Raw genomic sequence first — 25,813 nt, forward strand, 5'->3', positions numbered from 1 at the left:
CGTTTGATCATTTTACCCTCCAACAATGAAGTGTCCACAATTAAAATAACAATTGAAGAAATTTACTTGACAAGTCTTTTACTGTCATAATATAGATTTTTGTGCTGGAGGGAAAAATATAAAATACAATACTACTTCAAATACGCAATAATCAAAAAGAAACAACGATCAGAAAGGAGGACAAGTAAGAATACTGATAAAACATGACACTGTATTCTTTTAATGACTGATCAATCGCTTCTTTTAAAACGTCACTGATTTCAGCACTGGACAGCATCACTGACGGCTCGCTCAGGCTGGGAGTGTAGTGCAGGAGTATACTACACACAAACGCACACACACACACACACACATTGGCAGAGAGATGGCTAGTAAAACATTAAGCTGCAGTGTTTTACTCACATTAATCCTAGAAGTCCATGTATTGACTGATTACGAGAGAATAGCAACAGCAATGAAACTCTGCTTCTTGCATCTTAAGCAACCACTCTTTTTTTCATGCTTCTGAACATACAAGAAAAACAATTTACACCAATTTACAATTTTATATGTTGCATAAAATCTGAGAGGACTTCCAGACTCAGTGAAACCACGATTTAGCTCGCAAAGCCAGCTCAAGGTGAACTGCAGAGAACTGACGTTAATTAATGGCTTTTTACCCCACAAGAGAAATTTGGCAGTGGGAACAAAGCGGCTTTCTAAGAATAATGTATAGAGGGTTTATTTTGACTCCGGGCTGTTGCTAAGAAACGCTGCGAGTGCGATTCTGTAGTCCATCGAATGTTTGTTCAGGCATGGCGAAAAGGGGGAGGGCTTTTGTGCGTGAACGGCTGGCGGTTGATCGCTCAACGACCCTGACAGCATGATCAGCAACTTCCCATTCGTCTTACCCGATTTCTGCACTGAGGGAAAATAAATACATGCTTTGGTACTTCAATTGCGCTGCGAACAATCTAATCGCTGGCAAAAGCGCTCGCACAGCAGAATGGGACGAGAAAAGTGGGTAATAAAACATTACGCTGCATTGTTTTAATGGTGGCTCATTTGCTGCTGATCACTTCTTTTAAAACCTGCGGTTGATCATGAGGAACATGATGAGAAATGCAAAGAGAGAGATGAAAGTCTGCTTTATTTTGCTTTGTAAGTGAAGCCTTGTTTGCTTTGGGAAATCAGTTTTTTTCACCTGGGTTTTTTTCCTGAACTTAGCAATAACTCCAAAAAAAAAAAAAAAAAAAAAAATCAACAGGATTTACCGGAACATCTCAAAGATTACAGCTACACCATATATTGTTAGGACATTAAGACAATACCGGTCTTTGCATGGGAATGGAGTATGCAAATTGAGCACTATTACAAAATCATATTTCTTTGTTATGTAATGAGTAAAACACTTGGGAGCATGCTGTTATAGTAAAATAATAAGTGACAGAGGGGTGTGATGGAGCAGAGTTACTGTTACCACACTGAAGTTGATTATGTTCCAGCATGTCCTTAAGTTTTATTCCTCTATTAGGCATTTTGCCACCAATTTTTATTGGATTTACTTTATTACATTTAATGTTGTGAAGCGTTCCAGAAATTGTTCTCACTTATGTTATAACAGCAATAAACAGTCGTTCCCTCACTCTCTCTCTCTCTCTCTCTCTCTCTTTCTCTCTCTCGAAGTTAATAAGACCAAAAAATTGTGTCATGTTACAGTAAACGTCCTGAAGACTTTCCTGTTTTGGAAAATCGACAACTAAAGCGTTACAGCTGTTTTAAAGCACTGACACTGGAGTCTCCTTCCATAAATGCTGAATATACAACTCCAGCACTATATATATATATATGTGTGTGTGTGTGAGTGTGTGTGTTAAGGGCATGCACAGTGGCTTAGTGGTTAGCACGGTCGCCTCACACCTCCAGGGTTAGGGGTTCGCTAACCCTGGGTTCGCTAACCCGGGGTTCCATCGCTGCCCTGTGTGTGCGGAGTCTGCATGTTCTCCCCATGCTGCAGGGTTTCCTCCAGGTACTCCGGTTTCCTCCCCCAGTCCAAAGACATGCGTGGTAGGCTTATTGGCATGTCCAAAGTGTATGAATGTGTGTGATTGTGCCCTGTGATGGATTGGCACCCCATCCAGGGTGTACCCCATCTTATGCTCCCTGGGATAGGCTCCAGGTTCCCCACGACCCTGAAGGATAAGCAGTATAGAAGATGGATGGATGAATATATTTGTTAAATAACAAATTATTAAGTCCATTATAATATAATGCACGCCCCTATGAATGAACTGTTACTATGGAATGAGCGCATTGATATAAAACTGCGATCTGTAGCCGGGACCTCTGCCACCTTCTGACCTATCAGATTCGAGAAATCAACACCACTGCTGTATCACTAATGTTGTACAGTATATTCTGCAATTTTATGCAGTGATAATAAATTAATATTCAATCGAATGTGGTGCGTGATTTATTATTATTTTTTTTAACATATCATGAAAACCAGCCTGTTTTTCTGTCCAGGTCAGTAACCAATCAGCAGGTTCCCGGTTCGTACAGCGTGCTATATGATCTATGCTCTAATAAAGCGATTGGCAATTTAGCATGTGGGTCAGACACGGAGTGCTGCAGCATCAGGATAATTAAACACCCTGCTTTCACAGCAAAACACACAGAAGAGCTGAACGCAGGAATAACAGAGATGAACCAGAACAGCGTACGGACGGAGAAGTGCTTCTGTGCTGATTTTAGTAATGCAATCTGACAAAACCCACCCCCACCCCCCGTCACCCCACGCTCTCCCACCAGAGAAGCGTCCGCTTGACTTATGGCTCATGAGCGAGCAGCTCTTAATGAAATGCACTGCGTCCGTTCCGTTCCGCGTGTGTCCGTGAGGTCGTGGGTGGGGGGAGTGAGAGCTAGCACAGCCGCAGTGTGTGTGTGTGTGTGTGTGTGTGTGTGTGTGTGTGTGTGTGTGTGTGTGTGTGTGTGTGTGTGTTCAACCGTGGGGAGAGTAATGCGAAATTAAGAACGTGTGTGGTGGTTACTACAGCATTACACTTAAATCTGTCAGAGAACGCGTGCACGCACACACACACACACACACACACACAGGCACCAAGTATAAAATAAATATGACAAGAAACACTTAATATCTTCCATTAAAAGTCAGTGTGTGTGCATTAACACACTCACTCTCGTTCTCTCTCTCTCACACACACACATACACAGTCCATAGTCTCTTTTCAACCCCCCTCTCTATACTGTGCTTCTGTGCTGCAGCAGAAATCAGCGCGCAGTCAGCTAGTATGAGCCGCCGCAGTGTTACGCTATAGCACAGGAGGAGAGAGAAAGGGAGAGAGAGTGTATGTGTGTAAGGGGGGGAGAGAGAGAGGGAAAGAGAAAGGTAGAAAGAGAGAGAAAGAGGGCATAGAGGTTGCAAGTGATGATTAGTAGTGCAGAGTATAGACAGACAGACAGATAGATAGACACAGAGACAGAAGCAAATAAGAAAAGAGTCAGGAACAGAGAGAGAGAGTATGGGGAAGAGAGAGAGAGGGGGAAAGAGAAAGGTAGAAAGAGAGAGAAAGAGGGCACAGAGGTTGCAAGTGATGATTAGTAGTGAGGTGTATAGACAAACAGACAAACAGATAGATTGATAGAGAGGAAACAAACAGGAAAAGAGTCAGGAACAGAGGGAGAGGGAGAGAGAGAGAGATAGAAAGAGGGCACTAAGGTTGTAAGTGATGATTAGTAGTGCAGTGTGTGACACTCTGTAATCGTACTTCAGCGCACTAATAAAGCACCGCACACGTCAACATCACCTTCGTCAGGACAATGAGAACTGCTGCAACAGCTCCTGACTACAAATTCCTCAAGACTTTTACAGATATTGCTTGAGGACTGAATACCAAAATGTGCATCTGGCATCCTAATTAAAGCAAAATATGTGATATAGGAACTCATAAAATGGATAGCTTTGGGAATCCCTTTCTGATTGGCTGAACTGCGTTCAAAGCCACTGCAAAATATACTCAAAAATATACCTCCACACACCTGTGATCACATCTCAAGAACTCAATACTGTATTAATGTATTAATGCCAGGTTTTTAAACTGTTACGCTTATGCCACTGTTCCGTCCACGTGTTTGTCCGTTATGTTGCTTAGAAACCGAGGATTACTGTTTACAAACTACACTGCGTGGTTTCACACCCATGTTCAGTTAACGTTTAGTTCAAAAAAGGCCATAAATCAACACTAAAGATTTCACAGAAGTATTCAGGAATCTGTATAAAAACTAATCGAGGTTAAGGCTGGGGGCGGAGCTTAGTATTCATACCTTTTCTAATGACGCATCGGTATGAAATCAAACAAAATCCAACCGCACGAACATGAGATCGGTGTCAATAAAGATCTTAAAGGATTACGGACTCCTGCGTCTTTGAAATTAAATGACCGAGGACAGCTGTAGAGGATTCACGATCACATCATTCTGAAAGTGCTATAAACATCTCAAATAAGGGTCTGCTCCAGCATCGGCAATCAGGGCGGGTGACGCGTTCCTAACATGGTTCATAAACGCTCTAGAGCAGAGCGGAGCGTCTAAATAAGCTGATGGTGGCTGCAGGAGTCACGGCTCGTGCTGAGTAAGCATGACAGAGACACTCGAGCTCAAACTGCTGCTGCTGCAGGCCACCGAAAGCCAAAACCCAGAGAACCCTTTCCCTTCATGCTCTACTGGAACGTTTCGTCCCTCTCCGAGCCAAAAAGACGCCAAGGCCATGCGGCATACCTGTGCTTACTCAGATCCGCATTGTGTACACGGTGATACAGAAGGATCCAGAAGACGATATTTTAAAGCTTTATAAAGTTTTCATCTGGGTCTTGGTTATCAACAATCACCAAGAACCAAATGAAAGTCTACAGGATGAACAAGCAGTCAGACTGATGAGCACTTACAGTAGGTTCTGTTTATTAACGGGGTTAAACATCATACAGAGGTTAACTCTAGCACTTTCAAGATACCACTGCTTCTTAAGCAGTCCGTTTCCCAAGTGTACACCCAGACAGATCTTCTCTTTCTTGCTCTCCTGGGAAAATACATGGCACATATCCATACTTGAACATATTCTCAGCAAAGTTTTCTCTCGTTGAAAAATTCCAAAGGGATTTCACCACATTCTAGCACTCTTTAACCTCACTCCATATCGATAATGCTTCAAGAAAAGGGGTTCTTCATATGTGAAGTCTTCTTCTTAGACTAGGCAAACATTTCTAGGGTTCTAAACAGAGCCTCTGTTCTATTTCTATAGAGCGTCAAACCAAGAACCCTTAAAGGTTCCAGAACTGAGCGTTTTTTTCTAAAGAGTGGTGATGCGGTGATGACGATGAACACCGTGATGAAGACCTCACCACACTCTTCCTCATATCTCTATGGTCTTTACGTAAGGCGAAAACTTACAACACTCGCTATCTCTGTTTCTCATTTGACAAAATTTCATAAAACATGTCCCGTTAAATCCTTTAAAACTTGGCTTGATACTCAAGTGAGGAGTAACTACATACTGTTCTTTTTAGTTTACTGCAGTCATTAATTCATCTGTAGTAACCACTTTATTCTAGTCAGGACAGCAGTGGATCGAGAGAACACTGGCCGTGAAGCGAGAGTACAACCTGGATGGGAACGGTTTTTGGGAGGTGGGAGGAAACCAGTGAACCCAGAGGAAAAACCACATGGACCTGGGGAGAACATGTGAAACTCCATACAGGCAGTAACCCGAGCTCAGGATCGAAGAAACCGTGTTCAAGATCATTACTTGTCACAGTGTACGACATCCCAGTGAATCCTTGGCCCGAATTCTATAACAAAGCTTACATTATCAGTCAGCACGATCCGGAAAATGACCGTGTCGAAAACGGGCTTCGCGTAAACACAAACTGAGCTTTAGGTAATGACAAAATTTCTTTCAGTCCTTAAGCATGTTTCGTTTTATATTTCGCATTTGTGACTATTATATAATATTATAGCTGTCCTGTGAGTTTTGCGTAATCCTACGTCGTCCTCCTATCGGTGGCTTTTAGGCGAGTGGCGTAGCAGAGCTCGCACACTGAGATTTTATTCCGATATTTCGGAAACTGGAAGAACTTTATTGTCGAGCTCCGATCTCAAGTCATGGCCAAGGAACTGTTTTACGGCGCGTGAGCAAAATCGGGATGACAATCATACAGCCTAGCTCGCATTGAACAGGAGACAGGAGTGTATTATTGTGTCATCTAAAATAACAGCCAATCAGATTCAATATGCAAATCCAGGCCATGAAACACCAGTTTACAAGGTGAAAGGAAGGACTGTGCAGGTTTAGGGGGCGTTCCTAATTTGCATATTCATAAAATGTGGATTTTTTTAAATGTGTGTGTGTGTAAGGGTAAATTGCGGGTGCTTCTGGGCCGTTTTTTGGGAGTTTGATTGACGTTTTTTTTTTTTTTTTTTTTTTGGGGGGGGGGGGGGGCAATCATGCAATTCACTATTATGCAATATGTAAACATTTTTGCATTAGCAAAAAAAGTTTTGAATGAAATGTACATGAATTTGAAATCGATGAAATCGGCAAAAAGTGAGTGTATGACAGATCTCCTTAAGCTGTTGGACCCCTGTAAACATAAATGAGCGTGTGTCTGTGTGTGTGTCTGTGTGTGTGTGAGAGAGAGAGAGAGAAAGAGAGGCATCATCCTAAATGTATAGGATTTATTGCTCTACACAACCACACTATATTCTAAATCTGACCAAGAAATGGATGGCTGGGGTGAAAGAAAGGGAGAGATGGAGAGTAAGACAACACGAGATTGAATGGTCCGAGTGGCAAAAGTGACAAAAAGAAAAAGCTCACTGCAGAAAAATATTTAATCAAGCGTGGGAAAGTGCTGGTGAGACGCAGCCTGCGAGTTAACCGGCTTACGACGCGCTAATATAATGCATTCAAAACATCTATACATGTTGAGAATTAATTACAGTTTGCATTTTTAGCTCAAGCACGTTAGGATTCTGAAATCTAACAGCGAGGCTTTACTGAAATGAAGTCACATTCCTACCGAGCTCCTTTCCTATCCCACTAAAACCTACTTGCAGAACGAAATCTGATTTTTTTTTTTATTTACCCTTCCTGTTCTGTCAGGTCCGTTCAGGATCGTCACTGTGGCTCTGCGGTTATTAGAACATAATCATCCCGGGTTGTGTTTCCGTTGGTCGGATTTCTACCTGGCTTTGTAATGTAGAGTTTAAGTTACACTGCACCAAACACTTTACACACTCCGAGAGAAAAAGTGCCTTTCCTTGTCGCTGATCTTTTGTAACTTTAATATGTATTTCTCACCTGGAAACATCAGTACAGTGTAGCGTATTTGGACCGTATTACCTTGTAGAACAAAGTTTTAAAGGCATGCTATATGCAGGTTTCGAGTCAGGTAAAAGATACATACGGCGTACAGATCCGACGAGGAACGGTACACCTTAACACCCTTTTTCTGAGAAACTGGAAGACTGGATGACGCCAAACAGATGCATTGTAGGTCTTTATTTGTGAATCTAAGCGTTAATTCAACACAGTAAGAGATAATTCGGCACTGTAGAGGTTAAATCAGAGTACATGACTGTATGTGCCATAAGAGAAATTCGCTATTAACGTCACATGGGTGATCCATTCGATGTCGGTTTGTAGTTTAAGAGTGAATTTTACGGCTGTAGGTCTGTTAATTCAACACTGAGAGGTAATGCAGCACTGCAGAGGATAGATAAGAGTATGAGTATACTGTACATACGCATGCATATGTTAGAAGAAAACCTCTATCAAGATTTAAGCAATGTTATTAACATCACGGGTTTAATAGAGCACTGAAAGTCGAATCCAGATGTTCTAATGTATGACCTTGTAGGACCTAATTTAGCATTTTAGTGCGTTGTAGACTGTGAGATTTGTTCATTTCAGCACTGCAGTAGTTCATGCACCAGTGCAGAATTCATTCAGTGTGTTAAAGAGTGTGAGAGTGTAAGGGTGCACCACTGTGGGTGGTAAATACAGGCTGTAAGAGTGAACTGTGCACCGCATGTTTGCGGTGATCCGTCACTCACCCGCGCGTATTTGGATGAGTACGGGTCCTCGAAGAGCGCCCAGACGCGCGGCTGCCACACGCTCCACCAGCTCTTCTTGCCGCCGTCCTCGTGCAGGCAGAGTCGCTTGAGGTCTCCGTCGGCTCCGCCCCCTCCGCCGCCACCGGCAAGCGCCGCAGCTTCATCCTCCGGCGCGTCCGGCTCGGGCGTCTCGAAACTGTCGAGCGCCTCCTCGGCGTCGCGGTGCTGCCGGTAGTTCATCCAGCAGCACGCCTCCACGTCCGTCTCGTCGATGCCCCAGAAGGCGAGCTCCTCCTCGAAGAGCGGGCCGCACACATCGCCGGGACAGTGCAGCTTGCCGGTGCGGTAATAGTTGAGGATGAAGGCGAACGTGCTCGGGTGCCGGTCGAAGAAGAACTCGTCCGACTTGGGGTCGTAGTCGAAGTTACTGCATGCATCGGGCTCAGTGAGCCAGGAGAGGCGCGTGCCGGGTAGCGTGCGGAGCGTGCTGCGGTAGGTCTCGTGCCGCACGCCGCCGCAGTTGATCACGATGCGCTCGCTGTCCGACGGGCAAGTCATGTCGGCGCTCGCGCATGCTTTGGCGCACGACTTGCTGCCACCCTTGCGCCCTCTGAAAGAGGAGACGCACACCGAGCTGAGCATAGAGGAGGAGGTGGAGGGGGCGGGGAGAGAAAGACGGGGAGGGGGAGGAGCCTGAGAGAGAGAGAGAGAGAGAGAGAGAGAGAGAGAGAGATGCGTTAACACACTTTTTTTTTCTTTTTTCTTTTTTTTTCTTTTTTGGAGAGACACACCATTGCTCATTTTTGACCCTGAACCAACTCATTTACATTCAACAGTTTCATCTTTTCCCTTCTGTAATAACCTGACCCAAATCATGATGGGCTGTGAGTGTCCGACACGGTGCCCTGCTCCAAAATAGTGCCCTTATTCCCTCCTTATTCCACCTTATTCCCTATAAACAGCAAAGCACATTACGGGTATTCAGGTTTTCCCTGCTCTAGCACCCAGGATCCAAGCACTTCATCACATGTGATAAATCAAGTGAGCTGAGTCAGGGAAAGCTTGGAATCAGAGAACTAACTCCTGCTCTCATTGGTTAAAGATTTGAGTTCAAAATCCCAGCATTGCCAAAGCTGCCTCTGTTGGCAGCAAACAGTTCATTTAACGCCACTTAACCCTCAACTGATCAGTTGTGGTGAGCAGTTATGTAAAGTGGTGTTTCCCATTCCTGGTCCTGCACTCTTAGGAAAAGAATGGTTCCTTAAGAGTTCATTGCTTAAAATAAGGGTTTTTTTTTTTTAGCTTCCTGGAACTTTTCTGATAGGGAAGCACTGTGTTGTAGGATTTATGAATGTAACCAAATACAAATACATTATTCAAAATGAACAGATACAGTGTTGTAAAGAGATACAAATAGTACATGTACTATTTCTTTTGAGGTTTTTTTTCCCCCTTCAGAACTTTCCAGAAAGGTTTACATCTGGTTGAGACTAAAGGTGTGTATCAGTACTGGGATCTCAAGAAGCATCCATCCATCCATTTTCTTTACCGCTTATCCTAGCCTGGAGCCTATCTTAGGGAACTCGGGGCACAAGGCGGGGGACACCCTGGACGGAGTGCCAACCCATCGCGGGGCACAATCGCACACTACGGACAATTTGGAAATGCCAATCAGCCTATAACTCATGTCTTTGGACTGGGGGAGGAAACTGAAGTACCCCGGAGAAAACCACCAAATCATGGAGAGTACAAGGCAAACGTGCTAACCACTGTGCCACCCCTCATAGGAAGCAATAAATAAATAAATAAACAAACTTCTTACAAATGGGAGGTTTTACACTCATGAGGGTGAGAGCGAGTGAGCAGTCAGATATGAAGCTCGTGGAAGACCTTGTTCATTAACACTAACATGTGGCATGGTGCAATGCCTCTACACTGTTCATTCATTCATACTAGTCAGGCTCATGCTGCTAAATTCGCTAGAAATATATTATCACAGGCAAGTACAAACAAATAAATGAACTACTCGAGTGATCTAGCTGAGGATGAGGAACTGTCAGAGCCAGAATCCACACACCATTATGACTTTTTTTTTTTTTTTTTTTTTACATCTTGTCTGTTTTCAAGTGTTTCCAAGGGCAGAGTGGTAGGGTTCATGTTTACTTGGTAAAAATTGTCCAGTTTAGGCCAGGCCCACTTCAGATACAAATCAAATACAGATATAGATACGGATATTTGGGACAGTAAACAGCAACAGAAACAGATACTGGTATTGTGTTATACCCCTATGAGGCTTACCACACAGAACACTGAATTCTTGTACTAGAGGAAGGAATGAACTTGAAATTTTAAAGAGCGTGGTGTTGCACTGCACTGCATATTTTCATGACTGTAACCTGATTCCTGCAACCTGAACCCAACTCAGCAGCATGTCGACAAACCCTTCGTGATCTTGAAATCATAAGTCAGTGTGTGGAAACTTATGAGAAGAAATGTGTGGGGAAAAAACAATGTTCAAAAATATTCTCCGTCAAAGCATGCGCTGCTAGTGCTCTATAATACTTCACTAAAAAGTGATGACTTGCCTGCCGGAGAACTTTTTGATCACTCCTAGCCCAAACCGTTAAAATGATCTGTGTAGGATAATAAATAGTTCAATATGCTTTGGTTAATGGGCAAAAAAAAAAAAAAAGAATACAAAAATGTCCTAACATCTATTCACATTTTCCTTTAGTTAAAAAAAAAAGTCCAGGATCCATAAATATGAAAGCATGATTATATAATTTATCCTAGCAACTAGCCAGATAGATATGCCTTAAATTAATTAGCATTTTTCACAGGTTCCTTATATAACAAGAGCCAAAACATAGGCATAAAAAATGTACTGTCAGCTTAGCATTAATTTTCCGAGGTTGAAAGTTTATAGCTAGCATTTCATCCTTGAATAAATTAGCTTAGCAAACATGTCTGGTCCAAAAGCTATGGAGTTTATTTAGTGACATCGCAAACTCAGCACATATGTATTGTATTACTCCTCAAGTCAGTTTTACACAAAAATACAAATGAAAGAAGGCGTGTGTTAAGAAATTTGCCCCAGACTTCAATTTACATAATCAGAATAAGCCACCCATGAGGAATGAACGACTTTAAAAATCACATTTTTTGTGTTCGGTGCTACTTTACGACTTTGTTTTCAGTAACCATCTTGATCTTTGATTCCATTTATGGGGAGCTTGTCCTTGTTTGCTATATTGTAGTCTTCCTTTTGTCCTTTGTTTGTGTGTGTGTGTGTGTTTCTACCAGCAGCTGTATGTACAGAACCTCCATTTTAATGTGCATCTACATCCAACCTTTTATACATCGAACAATGGCCATCTCTGTATTAAAAGCACTCGTGTAATCCCCCTCACATTAGTACTGTTTGCCTTGAGATGACTAAAACTGTACTTCAGAGCAAGTCAGCATTAATTGATGAATGAATGCAGCTTTCTAGCTAAACAGGTTAGCAGGACAGCTAACTACATAGCTGAGTGCTGCACAAGCGTGCGCTAGTAGAAGCTTCAAGCTTTACTAGAAAGTCTGATGGCCAAGAACCGGCCACTTTTACAGGACGAGGTCATTTAATTGAGATGAGCAACCACAGATCAACCACCTTTTCCCTAGCTGGACAGCAAACATGCAAGATTATCTTGCTTATCAACCTCAAACTGCTTCAAACAACTCTTAATAATTTTTTTAAATTGGATTCGGTGCACTAAGTCCAGTGACTATATCTTGCTCTGAAAAACACACACTGCTAACCCTACGTGCACACTAGCAAGTGACATGTACCTTGCAGTTTTGCTACACTAATACTATATCATTGCTATGCTGATGACACCCAGCTCTATTTATCCTTCCAGCCTGATGATCCAGCCGTCTCTGCACGTATCTCTGCTTGCCTGCCGGACATCTCGGTCATCTCGGTCTGGAGGGAACACCACCTTAAGCTCAACCTGGCAAAATCGGAGCTTCTCGTCATCCCAGCCTGTCCCTCAATCAACCACAACCTCACTGTACAGCTTGGCTCAACCACACTCAAGCCAACCAGGACGGCCAGGAACCTTGGGGTGATTCTCAATGACAGCTTGACCTTTACAGACCATGTCTCAACAACTGCACGGTCCTGTAAATTAATCCTGTACAACATCAAGAAAATCAGACTCTACCTCACCGAACAGACTACACAGATACTAGTCCAGGCTCTTGTTATCTCAAAACTGGACTACTGCAACGCACTACTCTCGGGCCTCCCGGCCAGCTCCATCAAACCCCTTCAAATGATTAGAATGCTGCAGCGCGCCTCGTCTTCAACCAGACCAAGAGAACCCATGTCACACCCCTCTTCATCTCCCTCCACTGGCTTCCTGTAGCTGCCCGCATCAAATTCAAGGCTTTAATGCTCACCTACAAGACCTCGTCTGGAACAGCACCTTCCTACCTCAACTCTCTCCTGAAGGCTTACGTTCCCTCACGCGATCTGCGATCGGTTAACGACCGACGCTTAATAGTACCTACTCAAGGTACTCAACATACCGATAGGTTACTTTAAATTGTAAATTGTAATGAGTAAGTGAGAATGTGTGTGTCCATGGTGTCCCATTCAAGGTGTATTAGCCCCAGATCCACCATGAACCTGACTAGGATAAAACACTTCCTGAACCTTCCAATATACATATAGAGATATACAGCATGGAACAATTTGTATATTTTCAACATAATTAGTTTGTCCTTATTTTGAATGACTGTTATATTGTAATATTAAAAAATTATATAATCTGGTGTCGACCTGACAAGAATGGCTTCACTTCACTTCCTCTCAAGGGTTAACCTTCGTCTCACGTTTCCTCTGGATTGCTCATGAGCGATCTTGACTTGGATCTCTGTAAATCTGCATTGTTTTTTTTTTTTTTGAAGCTCTCTACAAATAAAACTGAAATGACTTTTATATTTGTGTCGTGTTGTTTAATATAGCATAACTTTAATTGAATATTTTTTTATGGTTGAACACAGAAAAGGCTACTATTTCCGCATTTACACCTCCAAGGACAGCTTTGCAGTACAAATGCAGTATTAAGCCAGATGTTGCGTTATGTGTGTTCTGAGCTGGAAAGTGGCTCGTGCACATGGAGAACTTGTAACGGAGTGAATCGATACCGGAACAATGGATTTCATTACAATCCTCTGGGGTCCATTTTAAGGGTTTTGGTAATAAAGTCACAATATACTGTACTTAGTAAAAATGCTTGAAGTAATACAGGGGTTTGGAGGCAACAACAGGGCAGGGATGAAGGTATTCCAATCCACTGTTCGAAAAAACACAATTCACCGTTCTGAGAGCAGAAATATAGCGGCCAAACCACTCATCAGCTGTAAGAATCAGAAAGCCAGATTGGAATTCATAAAGAAATACAGAGATGAGCCACAAAAGTTCTGCAACCAAGATTAACCTCTACCAAAAAATTGATGGAAAGGCCAAAGTGCGGAGAAAGAAAGTATCTGCTCATGATCCAAAACATACAAGCTCATCTGTGAAACATGGTGGAGGTAGTGTCATGGCTTGGGCTTCCATGGAACTCATGATGGTAGCAGCAGAATAAATTCAGAAGTTTACAGGAACATACTGTCTGCCAATTTACAGAGAAACGCATCCAAATTATTCGGGAGGAACTTCATCATGCAGCAAGACGATCCAAAACACACTGCCAACTCAAGAAAGGACATCATCAGGGGGGGAAAGTGGAAAGTTTTAGACTGGAAACGTCAATCACCAGACCGTAACCCAGTTGAGCAGCATTTCACCTCCTGAAGAGGAGACTGAACGGAGAAACCCCCTTAAAACAATCAACAACTGAAAGAAGCTGCGGTAAAAGGAAAAGCAACACAGAAGAAGGAACCAATAATTTGGTGTTGTCAGTGAGTCTCAGGCTCGATGCTGTTATTGCAAGCAAGGGATATGCAACCAAATATTAAGTGCTATTTACTTTCATTTACATCAAGATTTATCTGCTTCTATACTTTTGCTCGGCTAAAAATACATTTTAAAGTCACACTCCACTCTCAGTTAATGCTTTAAGGTATATGTGTGTGAAACTATATGTCAATATTTATAAGAATAGATTTATAGGACTGGTCAAAACATTTCAGAGTCTTTCCAATTTGTAAATACAATTTTGGATGCTTTTCTTGGTTTATTTACGGAAGAAAATCTATAAAAGGAACAATTTAATCTGTGTCGATTAATGGATATTAGACCGCAGTGCTGTCGAACTCTCAAATCTGATTGGTCAGAAGGTATTGATTAATTTTCTCTAACAGCAGCCCTGACTATAGTTCCTGTTGTAATGCAAATCACAGGAATTACACGAATGTGCTCATTCTAATAAGGTATGTTATTGTTTCTATAGTAACAACTACAGTGGATGCTCCGGTATAATCTACAAATGTGTAATTGTTGATATGGTGAAGTTTTCTGTAAGGAGACGTTTATGCGTTTTTAACGTCCATAGAAGGAGTCTCCAGTGTGAGCACTTTGTAAAGGTAAAGCTGTAAGTCTTCAGGACAGAGGATTTGTTGTTTTTATCGTCTTATTAACTCGGAGAAAGAGAAAAACAAAGTCGTTAGGGAACGACTGTTTATCGCTGCCATAACGTAAGTGAGAACAGAAACTGATTTGTCTCTCAGAAGATCCACAACATTAAACGTAACTGTAAATGCATAAAAAAACGATGACGTGTCATTATATTTCTTCCCTAGCGCGTCTTCCCTAAAAATCTTGATAATAAATAGTGAATGCTTTTGAAACCCAGTACCAACTGCTAAATAAACTGAATCATTTTTTTCTAAGCAATTCCTTTACCTAAACTTTTTTCAACACTTATGTACCATTTAGATTGACTTCTCAAATACTTAAACTCATTGTGAATTCGAATCCGTTATTAAGCATATAGTTACTACTCAGGGTAAAAAAAAAAAAAAAAAAAAATTGATAGGTGAGTGAACTGAGGAAGTATATAAATATATAAATATATAAAGTGCTTTTAGCTTCACACACTCTGTCGTGATTGACAGGCGTTCCCGGAGTCGTGTGCGCTCTCTCATGCACGGCAGCTGGCGGATGTCAAACACACATTAAAGATTGCGTAACAAATAGGTTCTTCACTGGATTAACTATTTCCTCTGTGTCTTGATCAATCACCGCTGCTCATGGCACATCCAATCAGACAGAGAGAGAGAGAGAGAGAGAGAGAGAGAGAGAGAGAGAGAGAGAGAGAGAGAGAATGGGGGAACAGAGCATGAGAAAAGCTGAAGGTAGGACCATTATTTGCTGAGGTCTACAAAATGGGGAGAAAAGACTGCAGAGCATTAATTCTCTCTCTCTCTCTCTCTCTCTCTCTCTCTCTCTCTCTCTCTCTCTGTCTTTCTCTCTCTCTTTCAGTGCAGCACTGAAACATGATGCAGTCCATTCAGAAACGTGCGTAACCCGTTCAGCACTGGTACACACACCGAAGTGTGTTATAGTGTACGTGTCCACGTGTGTGTACCAGATCATACGATTAGGGGAAAAAGAGATTCTTTGTAACTCCAGACAAAGAAAGAAACACACTATCGTACACACACTCTTGCAGGACGGAGAGCCGTAGAGAAGTGACAGGTTTTTTTTTTTTATGCAGTAAAACAAAGACTGGCTCGTGTCTTCTCATGCATCTCTCTCTCTCTCTCTCTCTCTCTCTCTCTCTCTCTCTCTACCACGTTCTTTCAGGAATGAATGTGGTGCCTAATTAATTTCCATCTTTCTTCCATGGATCCACATCTTACCTCCCTTATTCACACTTCATACTATTCCGCATAAAACACTCAGATTACAGCAGGCAAGCCAACTCTCTTCCTATCTCCGTCTCTCTCTCTCTCTCTCTCTCTCTCTCTCTCTCTCTCACTCTTACTCTCGCACTCTCTCTCTTTCTCTTCTATTCAGAGAGTCGGTATAGCAGCACTCCATCTATCTCTGACTCGTTAAGTGAGCTAAACCAGAGTAAAACATTAAGTTTTGCACAAATCCCATCATCTCTCTTCATCTATTTTACACTCTATCAATTTCACTTCCCCTCATCTTCATTCACTCTTCACACACACACCCCCATCTCTCTCTCTCTCTCTCTCTCTCGCTCTCTCTCTCTCTCTCTCTGTCTGTCTCTGCCTCCTATAGAATTCTTGCTTCACTCTGCACCTGCAAACTGTCCCAGGACCGGGGACTGGGGAAAGGCGACAGAATAAGGTAAGATGACATACTGACAGGATTTTATTTTATTTTTTTAAGGTTGGATATTTTAAATCAACATAGAACTCTTTAAAATATTACATTATAGCGAGAGAGAAAAAAAAAAAAGGAAAAAAAAACATTCAATGTAATTTTACCAGAAAATGTTACATAACATTGAATTAACTGGCTGGTATAACTGGCTGAATCCTAAATGTCTATGCCGCCTTCTTAGCTGTATGTAGTGCGCTAATCACCTAGTTAGCCACCTAGCAATCTAGCTCGCAACTATTTAACTGTGTTCTTGTCATATGACCCTTTTTTATTGTTTTATATCATTTACTACTGCTGTTTTTACGTTTGCCAAACTAGCTATGAAAAAAGTAGCTGTTTTTAATAATATGACGCATTGTCTTTATTTTTTCACTCACTACTGCTGTTTTTTTTTTTTTTTTACACGTTAGCATCATGCGAAAACTAGCAAGTAAAAACCTTAGTTTTTGCCCTTAGTGACGCGTTTTTATTATCTTTACAAGGCTCACGACTGCTGTTTCTACATGTTAGCATCATGTGAAAACTAGCTAGCAAAAAATTGAACTGCTTTAAACTGACGCGTTTTGCTTGCTTTACACTGTCCGCTACTGCTGTTTTTGCATGTTAGCGCCATGTGAAAACTAGCTAGCAAAAAAGCTGTTCACTACTTCTGTTTTCTAGCTGAATCTCAATAAACGGGAACTTCTTGTATTTTGAATGCTAGTGTTTAATCAAATAAATGATCGTGTAAAACTTACAGAAAATGATGCATTCTAAAGTAAAAATAAGCACACTGAATATTCAGTGTTCAGGTGCTTAAAGTAGTGCTGCACAATTAATTGGATATCGATCTTGATTACGATCTTGACTGCCCACGATTACATGAACATGATCGACTGCGATATTGACGTTTAAAGTTTGGCCTCCGCTCATAGAAAACCCCGCTGCATATCAAATCAAACGCTTCCTAAACTTACAGCCAGTCAACATAGAGCAGCGCAGGGATGACGTCATTTTGTAATGCCAAAACCCGGAAACGAGTTAGCATTTTAGCACTTCGGTTCAATTTTGGTTAAAACCCTGAAATAAGGTCTGTGGTGAACACAAGCTCGAAATATTTTCACGTTTTATTCTACGACATAAAATACACCAGTAATACCCTACCCATGAGGTTGTTTTTTTTAAGCTTTTACGTGTATTGAAAAAGGCGATTGTTAACATGTTGCTAAATGGGACTACAGACATCGCCGAGGACATTAAGCGTCATCACGCCGAACGCAAAACTTGTTAGTGTTGTAAACTTGTGTTGATCACAGAGCTTATTTTTTTGCAATAATCCAAAAGTCTATGTGAATATCCTATTGGGTTTTTGTCGAGGGAACCGGTGTGATGCTAACTTCCGGGTTTTGGTACAAAATGACGCCATCGCTGCGCCACTCTATTGGGTGATTTGTCTGCGTCTCTCCTCCTGTAAACACTGTTATTACCTTTTCTGCATACGCCTGTATTGTTTTCATTTAGTTGCATATTGTTATATTTGATCACATATTTTCATTTGGTTGATGGTATTTTTATTTTTACTTATCCTATATTTCGGTTACAATTTTATTTAAATTTTGCTTCTACGAGATGATGCACTTTAAGGATTTTAGTCTAATTTCATGCAAAGATTTGTACATTAGTAGGAATGTAGCACAACATGGAGGTGAGCGCAGTGGTCTTTTATTTAAAAGTGAACGTGCAATAAAAATATGTTGTCCCTAAAATCAGGGAATAATCGTGATAAATAATCAAGAGCTCAGTATTGATCAAAAATAATCGTGCTTATCATTTTGGCCGTAATCATGCAGCCCTAGCTTAAAGTCATGAAAACATTGCCGCTAAGCAACAACAACAAAAACAAGTATGCTAAGCACTCGGTAGCTAATGATTGTAGCTAACCAGTTCAATTAATTAGCTACTATAGACAATGTAAATGTGTAGTGACAGTGAAAACAAGACAAATGTGTCAAGAATATGGACATTTACCTCAGATGTCCAGGTAAATTACTAAGAAAATACTTTTTTGAACACACTATTGTAGCCTATGAGCTAGCTAGTGAATAGCCTGGTAGCTAATTAGCATATGAGATAACACTTTCAGCATTCATGCATGACAGAGATTTTTCAAGATATGAGCTCTTGCTATATGGCACTTCAGTTCATCATACAGTTATTTACATTCATGTTATGTTATTTATGTCCTTGTATTGCATTATGGGCCACGCCATATAAATATAATAATGACTTTTTACAAATATGTTCTTTTTAACAAATACTACGAATTCTAGCATTTGGGATCTTTCTTAAAATTCTAGTAAGGTTAATAGACATCAATTATACACACTATTGAAATGCTATTTTTGAGGATGTTTTCATTTATTGCCCCTCACGTCTTGCAGCCACTTGCTTAAGAAAGGGGCTCAAACATGCATGAAACGATTTTGTTTGAGATTTGCACACTAGTTGCCTATAGAAAGCCCAGCTTGAGCTCAGATCAAATGGTATGTTTTGAATACGTGAATTAATTCAGAATACAGTATTTTGTTCACACTGTCTTATTAACTTAATAAACAGGTTTGTCTGCCATTTTTTTTACTGAACAGGAAATGACACGCTATGAAATCACAATGATTTGGGGTCAAATTCTACTCCTGGTGTCTACGTTTATGTTCGTTCTCTCGCTTTACCAAAGGGGCGTGAAACAAACTTGACTTGGGCTTATAACGGAACGGAACAGCCCCCAGGGGAAAATGGTGAGGGCAACTCAACAAGGGATTGACAGTGCACCAGTCGACACAGATTAAATTAGGAGCTAGTGAATTATCTAATTTACATACACAGTGTACTGTATTTTGATGCTTTTCATGAGACAAATAGCAGAAAAAAACGATGATTCTGTTTTCATGTCATTGAATTTTGACAGGTCCTGGATACACTCTGATTGGTTAAATGAGCAGACGATATTACTGACTCCACCCCATCTAATGAAACTATGTACACCTTGCAGGTTTAAAGGGGTGGGACTGAGTAGCTCAGTTCTAGCATGGGGCGGAGCTAAATTCAGAGTCAGAAAGTTGCAAAGAGATGCATGAAATGAAGAAATTAAACAGGTCTATCACATGGCCATACTGTGAATCATAGTATTTTTTCACAATCTATCTTGTGTTCATTTATGTTTAAAATCATATGAAATATTAGAGGTATAGAAACTCCTTTAAATGGTACAAACTGCAGCTTTAAAGTTTAGCCAAAACAGATTAAAAGCTGCTTGCTTGAAGAGGACCTTTAATATGGATCTGCGTACTTTTTTACTTAGAAAAATTACTTGTGGCGAAATTGGCATCATTCTGCTACGCATAAATGCCGCGATCTGATTGGACGGCTGTCAAAATTAAATCATATGTGAACGGAATCATGTGATCATCATGTCCTATTCACTGCATATTTACAGAGTTTTGTCTGTAAATTTTGTCCGTTCATATACACGTTAATTCGTGAATGGGAAGGCAAACCTCGCTATACACTCACTCTTCAAAATCATGAGAACACTGTTGCTAAGCAACTGGAAAATATGGACGACGAGCAGAGGCTAGTTAATGATTATGGCTAATCATTATAATAAGATAGCTACTACACACAATGTAAACGTGCCGTGAAAGTGGAAACAAGGCAAAAGCGTCCAGAATATAAACATTTTCCTCACATGTGCTGGTAAATTACTATGAAAAGTCTTCTTCTCACATTTTTGAGTATAGTATTGTACAAGATAACGCTAACGTACTGTGTATATATGTGTCTCTGTTTGCACCAGGTATTTTCTTGGAGCGTTTCCAACATGAACGTTTTTGCTTCAAATGCAGCTGCAAAATGTGATTATATAGCTGCTTAAAAATGGAAGGGAATAAAAGACAGGCTACTGTACACATACACACACACACACCACAGATCACATTAGTAGGTCCCCATGGGGTTTGATGGTGTGTAATGAAGAACGCTGCTCTGAGATTAGCTAATACAAGCAGAGGAGAGAAGAGAATGAAACAAACCATCTGAAAAAAAAGGAAGACGGGAGTCAGCACGATGCGTTACAGTGATAGAATTATAGTGGAAAACACGGTACGTTAGAAGAGTAGAGGACAGGGAAAGGAAAACAGGGAAAAGGAGCAGGTGGAAGAGAAGTGATAGTGTACCAGGTGTGCTGACTGAGTGAAAAACAAGCTCCTGGTTTAAAAAAAAAAGAAAAGAAAGAAAGAATGAAAAAGAAACGATTGTGTGTTTGAGACGTGTGTTTGAGGGTGTACAGTGGCTTTGTGGTTGGCATGTTTGCCTCACACTGCCAGGGTCGGGGTTTCGATTCCCAATCGCTTCCCTGTGTGTGCTGAGTCTGCATGTTCTCCCCGTGCTGCGGGGGTTTCCTCCGGGTACTCCGGTTTCCTCCCTCGGTCCACAGACATGCATGGTAGGCTGATTGGCATGTCCAAAGTATCCGGAGTGTATGAATTTGTGTGTGAATGGGTGTGTGAATGTGTGTGTGAATGTGCCCTGCGATGGATCGGCACCCTGTCCAGGGTGTATCCCACCTTGTGCCCATGTTCTCTGCGTTAGGCTCCAGGTTCCCCCGTGACCCTGCAGGATAAGCGGTATAGAAGATGGATGGATGGGACGTGTGTTTGAGTGCTGGATGGGGATTGGATAAAAAGGGAGGATGAATAGGGGAACACTGAGAGAAGAATGAAGAGAAAGGAGGAGTCAATACACAGAATAAGGCAGAAAAAAAAGTATGACAGATTGTAGATACATAGACAGGCAGACAGAGAGAGATTGTGTGAGAGTGAGATAGATAGATAGCTAGAGAGAGAGAGAGAGACAGGCAGACAGAGAGAGATTGTGTGAGAGTGAGATAGATAGCATGATAAATAGATAAAGAGTGAGAGAGAGACAGATGGAGAGAGATTGTGTGAGAGTGCGATAGATAGATAGATAGATAGACAGGCAGACAGAGAGAGATTGTGTGAGAGTGAGATAGATAGCTCGATAAATAGATAAAGAGTGAGAGAGAGACAGACAGAGATTGTGTGAGAGTGAGATAAAGGGATAGAGAGAGAGACAGGCAGATACAGCGAGATTGTGTGAGTGTGAGATAGATAGATAGATAGATAGATAGATAGATAGATAGATAGATAGATAGAGACAGGCAGACAGAGAGGGATTGTGTGTGAGAGAGAGAGAGAGCGAGAGAGAGAGCGAGGCAGAGAGAGATTGTGTGAGAGTGAAATAGATAGATAGACAGATAGATAGATAGATAGATAGATAGATAGATAGATAGCTACTGTATTGATCCTGAGGGAAATTGAAAGTGAATGAGGAACGAGCAGTAAATAAGTAACAGATGTGTTTATAAAATGATGAGGAAGCCGGTGAGCTTCAGCACGGCTGCATTAAAGCCGTCTCTCCTCCCTGCTTCCCTCGCTCCATGGTGCAGTGTTCCCTCTCTTTCTCCTGCATTTCTTTACTGCAGCTCACACACTTATAGCTTGAGTGGAGCTCAGGGGCCACTTAGAGGGCAAGTCGGGTAACTACAGAACCCAAAACACTGCAGTCCCCCCGCCTCTCTCTCTCTCTCTCTCGCTCTCTCTCTCTCTCTCTCACTCTCTCTCTCACTCTGTGTGTGTTTGTGTGTGTGTGTGTGGATGGCTTACAATAACCACAGGCCCTTCTGTCGATTTTGAGCTCTGAGCCTGTGTGAATGTGTGTGTCAGAGGAATACTCGTCACCATTAAGGCAAATTTAAATAACGTAGAAAACCTCTGTTGTAATTGTCACTATGTTTTGCGAGTTTTTAATGGTGGCTATGGGACAAAAAATACACTACACCAATCTGTATTTTATCTTTCTTACTGAGATTAATGAATGTAGATAGCACGCTAGGCTATTTACTTATACCTGATACTAGCTAGGACTGGTAAGAGCTAATCCAAACCCCCTAAACATCTCACGCTGCAAAGGACATCAGTAGGACTCTCTGGGTCTGAATGTTAGCAGCATCATTTTGACAAACGTGTAGCTGTAACCGTACATTCATACTAGCGACACTCATAAGAGACGCTCGTGTCTCTTATGGGTGTGGCCTGTCCAGCATGTTCTTTTATTTCGGATGAGAAACAGCAGTAGCTGTATACACACCTTCTAAAGCTAACTAGCTCAACACAAATGAAATAAAGCTTGTGAAAATTTGTCATTTGATTTAACATGCTAGTTTTTTCACTAGCTTCGTCGACAGATTAGCAAAGCAGCTACGTACGAGCTACGTACACTCACCAGAGGTTTCTTTCCAGCTTTATTTTTCTTCCTAACGTCTCGAACGAGCTTTGTTGAAAAAACATCTTAAGAATAGTTATAGTTCTAGCTATACTTAAGAATAGCAAGCTTTATTTTTCTTCGTAGCATCTCGTACTAGCTCCGTTGACAGATTAGCAAAGCAAGCTAACGTGCTTTAGCACGAGCGACGTGCGCTCACCAGAGGTTTATTTCAAGCTTTGTTTTTCTTCGTACATTCTCTATGCATACACTTTTAACGAGAGGTTGGATATGACAGGATAAGATGAAACCATGGCTATAAGGTTTCTTTCATTTTTACGCCTCACACAGTACATGGGAACTAAAGTGCACCCTGCTGAAAAAAACAATAGAAACCATCACGGTTTCCACTACAAACAGTCTGCTAACCATTACCAACATTGCCATTATTGGTAAATGCCACACTTATATAGCGCTTTTATCCAAAGCGCTTTACACTGTGTCTCATTCACCCACACACTCACACACCAATGGGAGCAGAGCTGCCATCCAAGGTGCTAACTTGCCATCGGGAGCAACTTGGGGTACAGTGGCTTGCCCAAGGACACTTCGGTACGTGGAGTCACGTGGGCAGGGAATCGAACCGCCAACCCTACAATTAGTGGACAACCCGCTCTACCACCTGAGCCACAGCCGCCCTTATTTTAATGGTCCTTAATGGTATCCACTAGACATAACATGCATAGAAGGCAACAAATTACCCACAGAGTAATTAGTAGAGACCCATAGGGACTATTACATTTTCCATTAAAACCAATACAATTCCCATTATAACCATTAAAACCATTACAAATTCTATGAAGTTTTTTAATTGTGTTTTTTTTTTCAGCAGGGCAGGTCGGAATTAAAGTTGTGAGCACGGGACTGAAGAAACGTCACACTCCACACGGTAGAGCATTGGAGAAAATCTCAATCCAAATGTTGCGTGTTGCTGAAATTGTTGCTCAGTGTCTCTCACGTACGTAGAAAATAAACGTCTGGCGTCGCTTGTTAGTGTGAACGTAGGGCAAGAGGTGAACGTGGCATAGAGGCCTTGTCTTACAGTGAAAGTCTTATGTGTCTATGTGTGTTTGTGTGTCTTCGTCCCTGGAACTAGAACTAACACTATTCTTAAGATAGTTTTAACTCCCCTCTGCCTCCAGCTCTTGTTAAAACCTAATTAATAAAAGTGCCCTCTCCGGTTAATTACCATCCCTTTATAGTTTCCCATTAAGCACTCAGGGAATGAAGCCAGAGAGAGAAGCAGAAATATGGGGATATAATTGTGTTAAGCCAAATCACATCCGAACTTGATGGAAACTATTCTTAGCAGAGGAATGGAGATGGAGGAACGCGGAGACACGAACACACACACACACACACACAAAAAAAACCCAAGAAGAGACCAGAGTAAGAGCGAAAAGGACGAGGCGGAGAGCCGAGAACCTGGTGTCAGAGGTGAGAGGAGTGTTTATATGAGTGTCTATAACTTTGGAGGATGTGATCTGAAGGAGCGCATGCCATCGAGAACAAAAGAAATAACCCAATGTTTATTTAAGATATTCAAGACGATATATATTTGTGAACATAAAGTATAAAAAGCTTGGTGAGACTAACTAGACATGACAAGCATTTGCACTGTTCTTGTCTTATTTAGCTTACAGGCTACTTTCTAGCTATCCACCAACGTTAGCTATTTAAAAACATGCCAGGGTTATCTATATGCGTCGAAATAGAAAAGAAATGTTCGTCGTCCTATACAACGACTCGTTCAGACATACAGCTTGACGGACAACCCCGGAAATATAATGCAGTCCACCACCTAGTGGCAGAGACGTATAGTACAAACAAAAAAAACTTTACACATACTCAGATTGCTAACTAACTGTCAACAATGTTAAGTTCAGATAGCTAGATACGGTAACTCCTGACTTCCGCATTAGTGGTGCGTTCAAGTCATGTCGGAAAGATCGTATTCACGAGTTGAACGCACATGAACGCCTCCACAACATCGTAATCACGACTGGGAAACTCGAGACTTTCTTTGAGCGCCGAGCTTCCGAGCTGGGGGGGGGGCGTGTCAGTAAAAAAACATGGTGGAATCAATGGACGCAACGTCCGTAGTTGACGGTACATCAGTTGAAAATGAATGTTTAATCATCTCATAAATTGATTCATAAATTGATTTTCTAGAAGTAGGGTTAAAAAACCTTGCTGTATGTGTTTGTAATTAATTAAGAGAAGGTACACCGCCGTCTTGCTCCGACCAAAGTGACTTGAACGCACTCGACGTCGTGATTACGACTTCCGGAACTCGCAAATTCGAACTTCCCAGGAGGACTTGAACACACCGAAAGTGAAACATCAGAACGTCCACCTATTATAAGTTACATTTGATGAACTTGTTATTATGCAGACCATACAGGATTTCACGGAGTCTTTTCGTGATTGTTGCGTCCAAAAACGCTTGATTGTGCTACGGTGTTGGTTTTTTTGCAGAAAACTACTTGAATGGGGGAAACTGCAATCGCACGAAATTGTTTTGCGCGGTCGTTCACAGTGATGTTTGTAGGTAAATAAGACATTTTAAGCTGTACTTATGTTCGAAGCATTTTGGCTTTGGCCCAAATCTGCGGAACATCTAAAGTCATTTTGAAAAATTGCAAGCTCCTCCGAATATTGCGGAGTTCGAAAATTTCCGCGATCGTAAAATCCTGGGTATGTTGTGGCGACATGTGCCAAGATGGCGACGCCCACTAACGCACATTTGATTTTTCTGCTAGCTGGTTAACAGAAAAGAATACGTAAGATCTGATCATTTATTGCTGTTTACAGTGCTCAAATATTAATATTTAGTCTGGCTGCAACTAACGGTTCTTTTCATAATTAATTTTAGAACCAGTACCATTTTTTTGTTTATTTGAAATAAAAAAAGCATGGATAATTAATCTACAGTCCTAAATTAATCATAAAAATCTCACTTTTACTGCACCTTAC

At 41.4% G+C, this 25,813-nt stretch overlaps 1 protein-coding gene across 4 annotated transcripts in view; it reads right to left on the bottom strand.

Annotated features, from left to right (window-relative positions):
• Window positions 1–25,813, bottom strand: part of kcnc3a (potassium voltage-gated channel, Shaw-related subfamily, member 3a) — a 111,045-nt gene that overhangs the window by 82,588 nt on the left and 2,644 nt on the right. For all 4 annotated transcript variants that reach the window (XM_017458606.3, XM_017458547.3, XM_017458555.3 and 1 more), the window contains exon 2: window positions 8,110–8,802. In XM_017458606.3, the coding sequence (XP_017314095.1) occupies window positions 8,110–8,802 (693 nt within the window). The remainder of the gene's footprint in view (window positions 1–8,109; window positions 8,803–25,813) is intronic.

The sequence above is a fragment of the Ictalurus punctatus genome, chromosome 2 (assembly GCF_001660625.3).
Source record: "Ictalurus punctatus breed USDA103 chromosome 2, Coco_2.0, whole genome shotgun sequence".
Taxonomy (NCBI): Eukaryota; Metazoa; Chordata; class Actinopteri; order Siluriformes; family Ictaluridae; genus Ictalurus; species Ictalurus punctatus.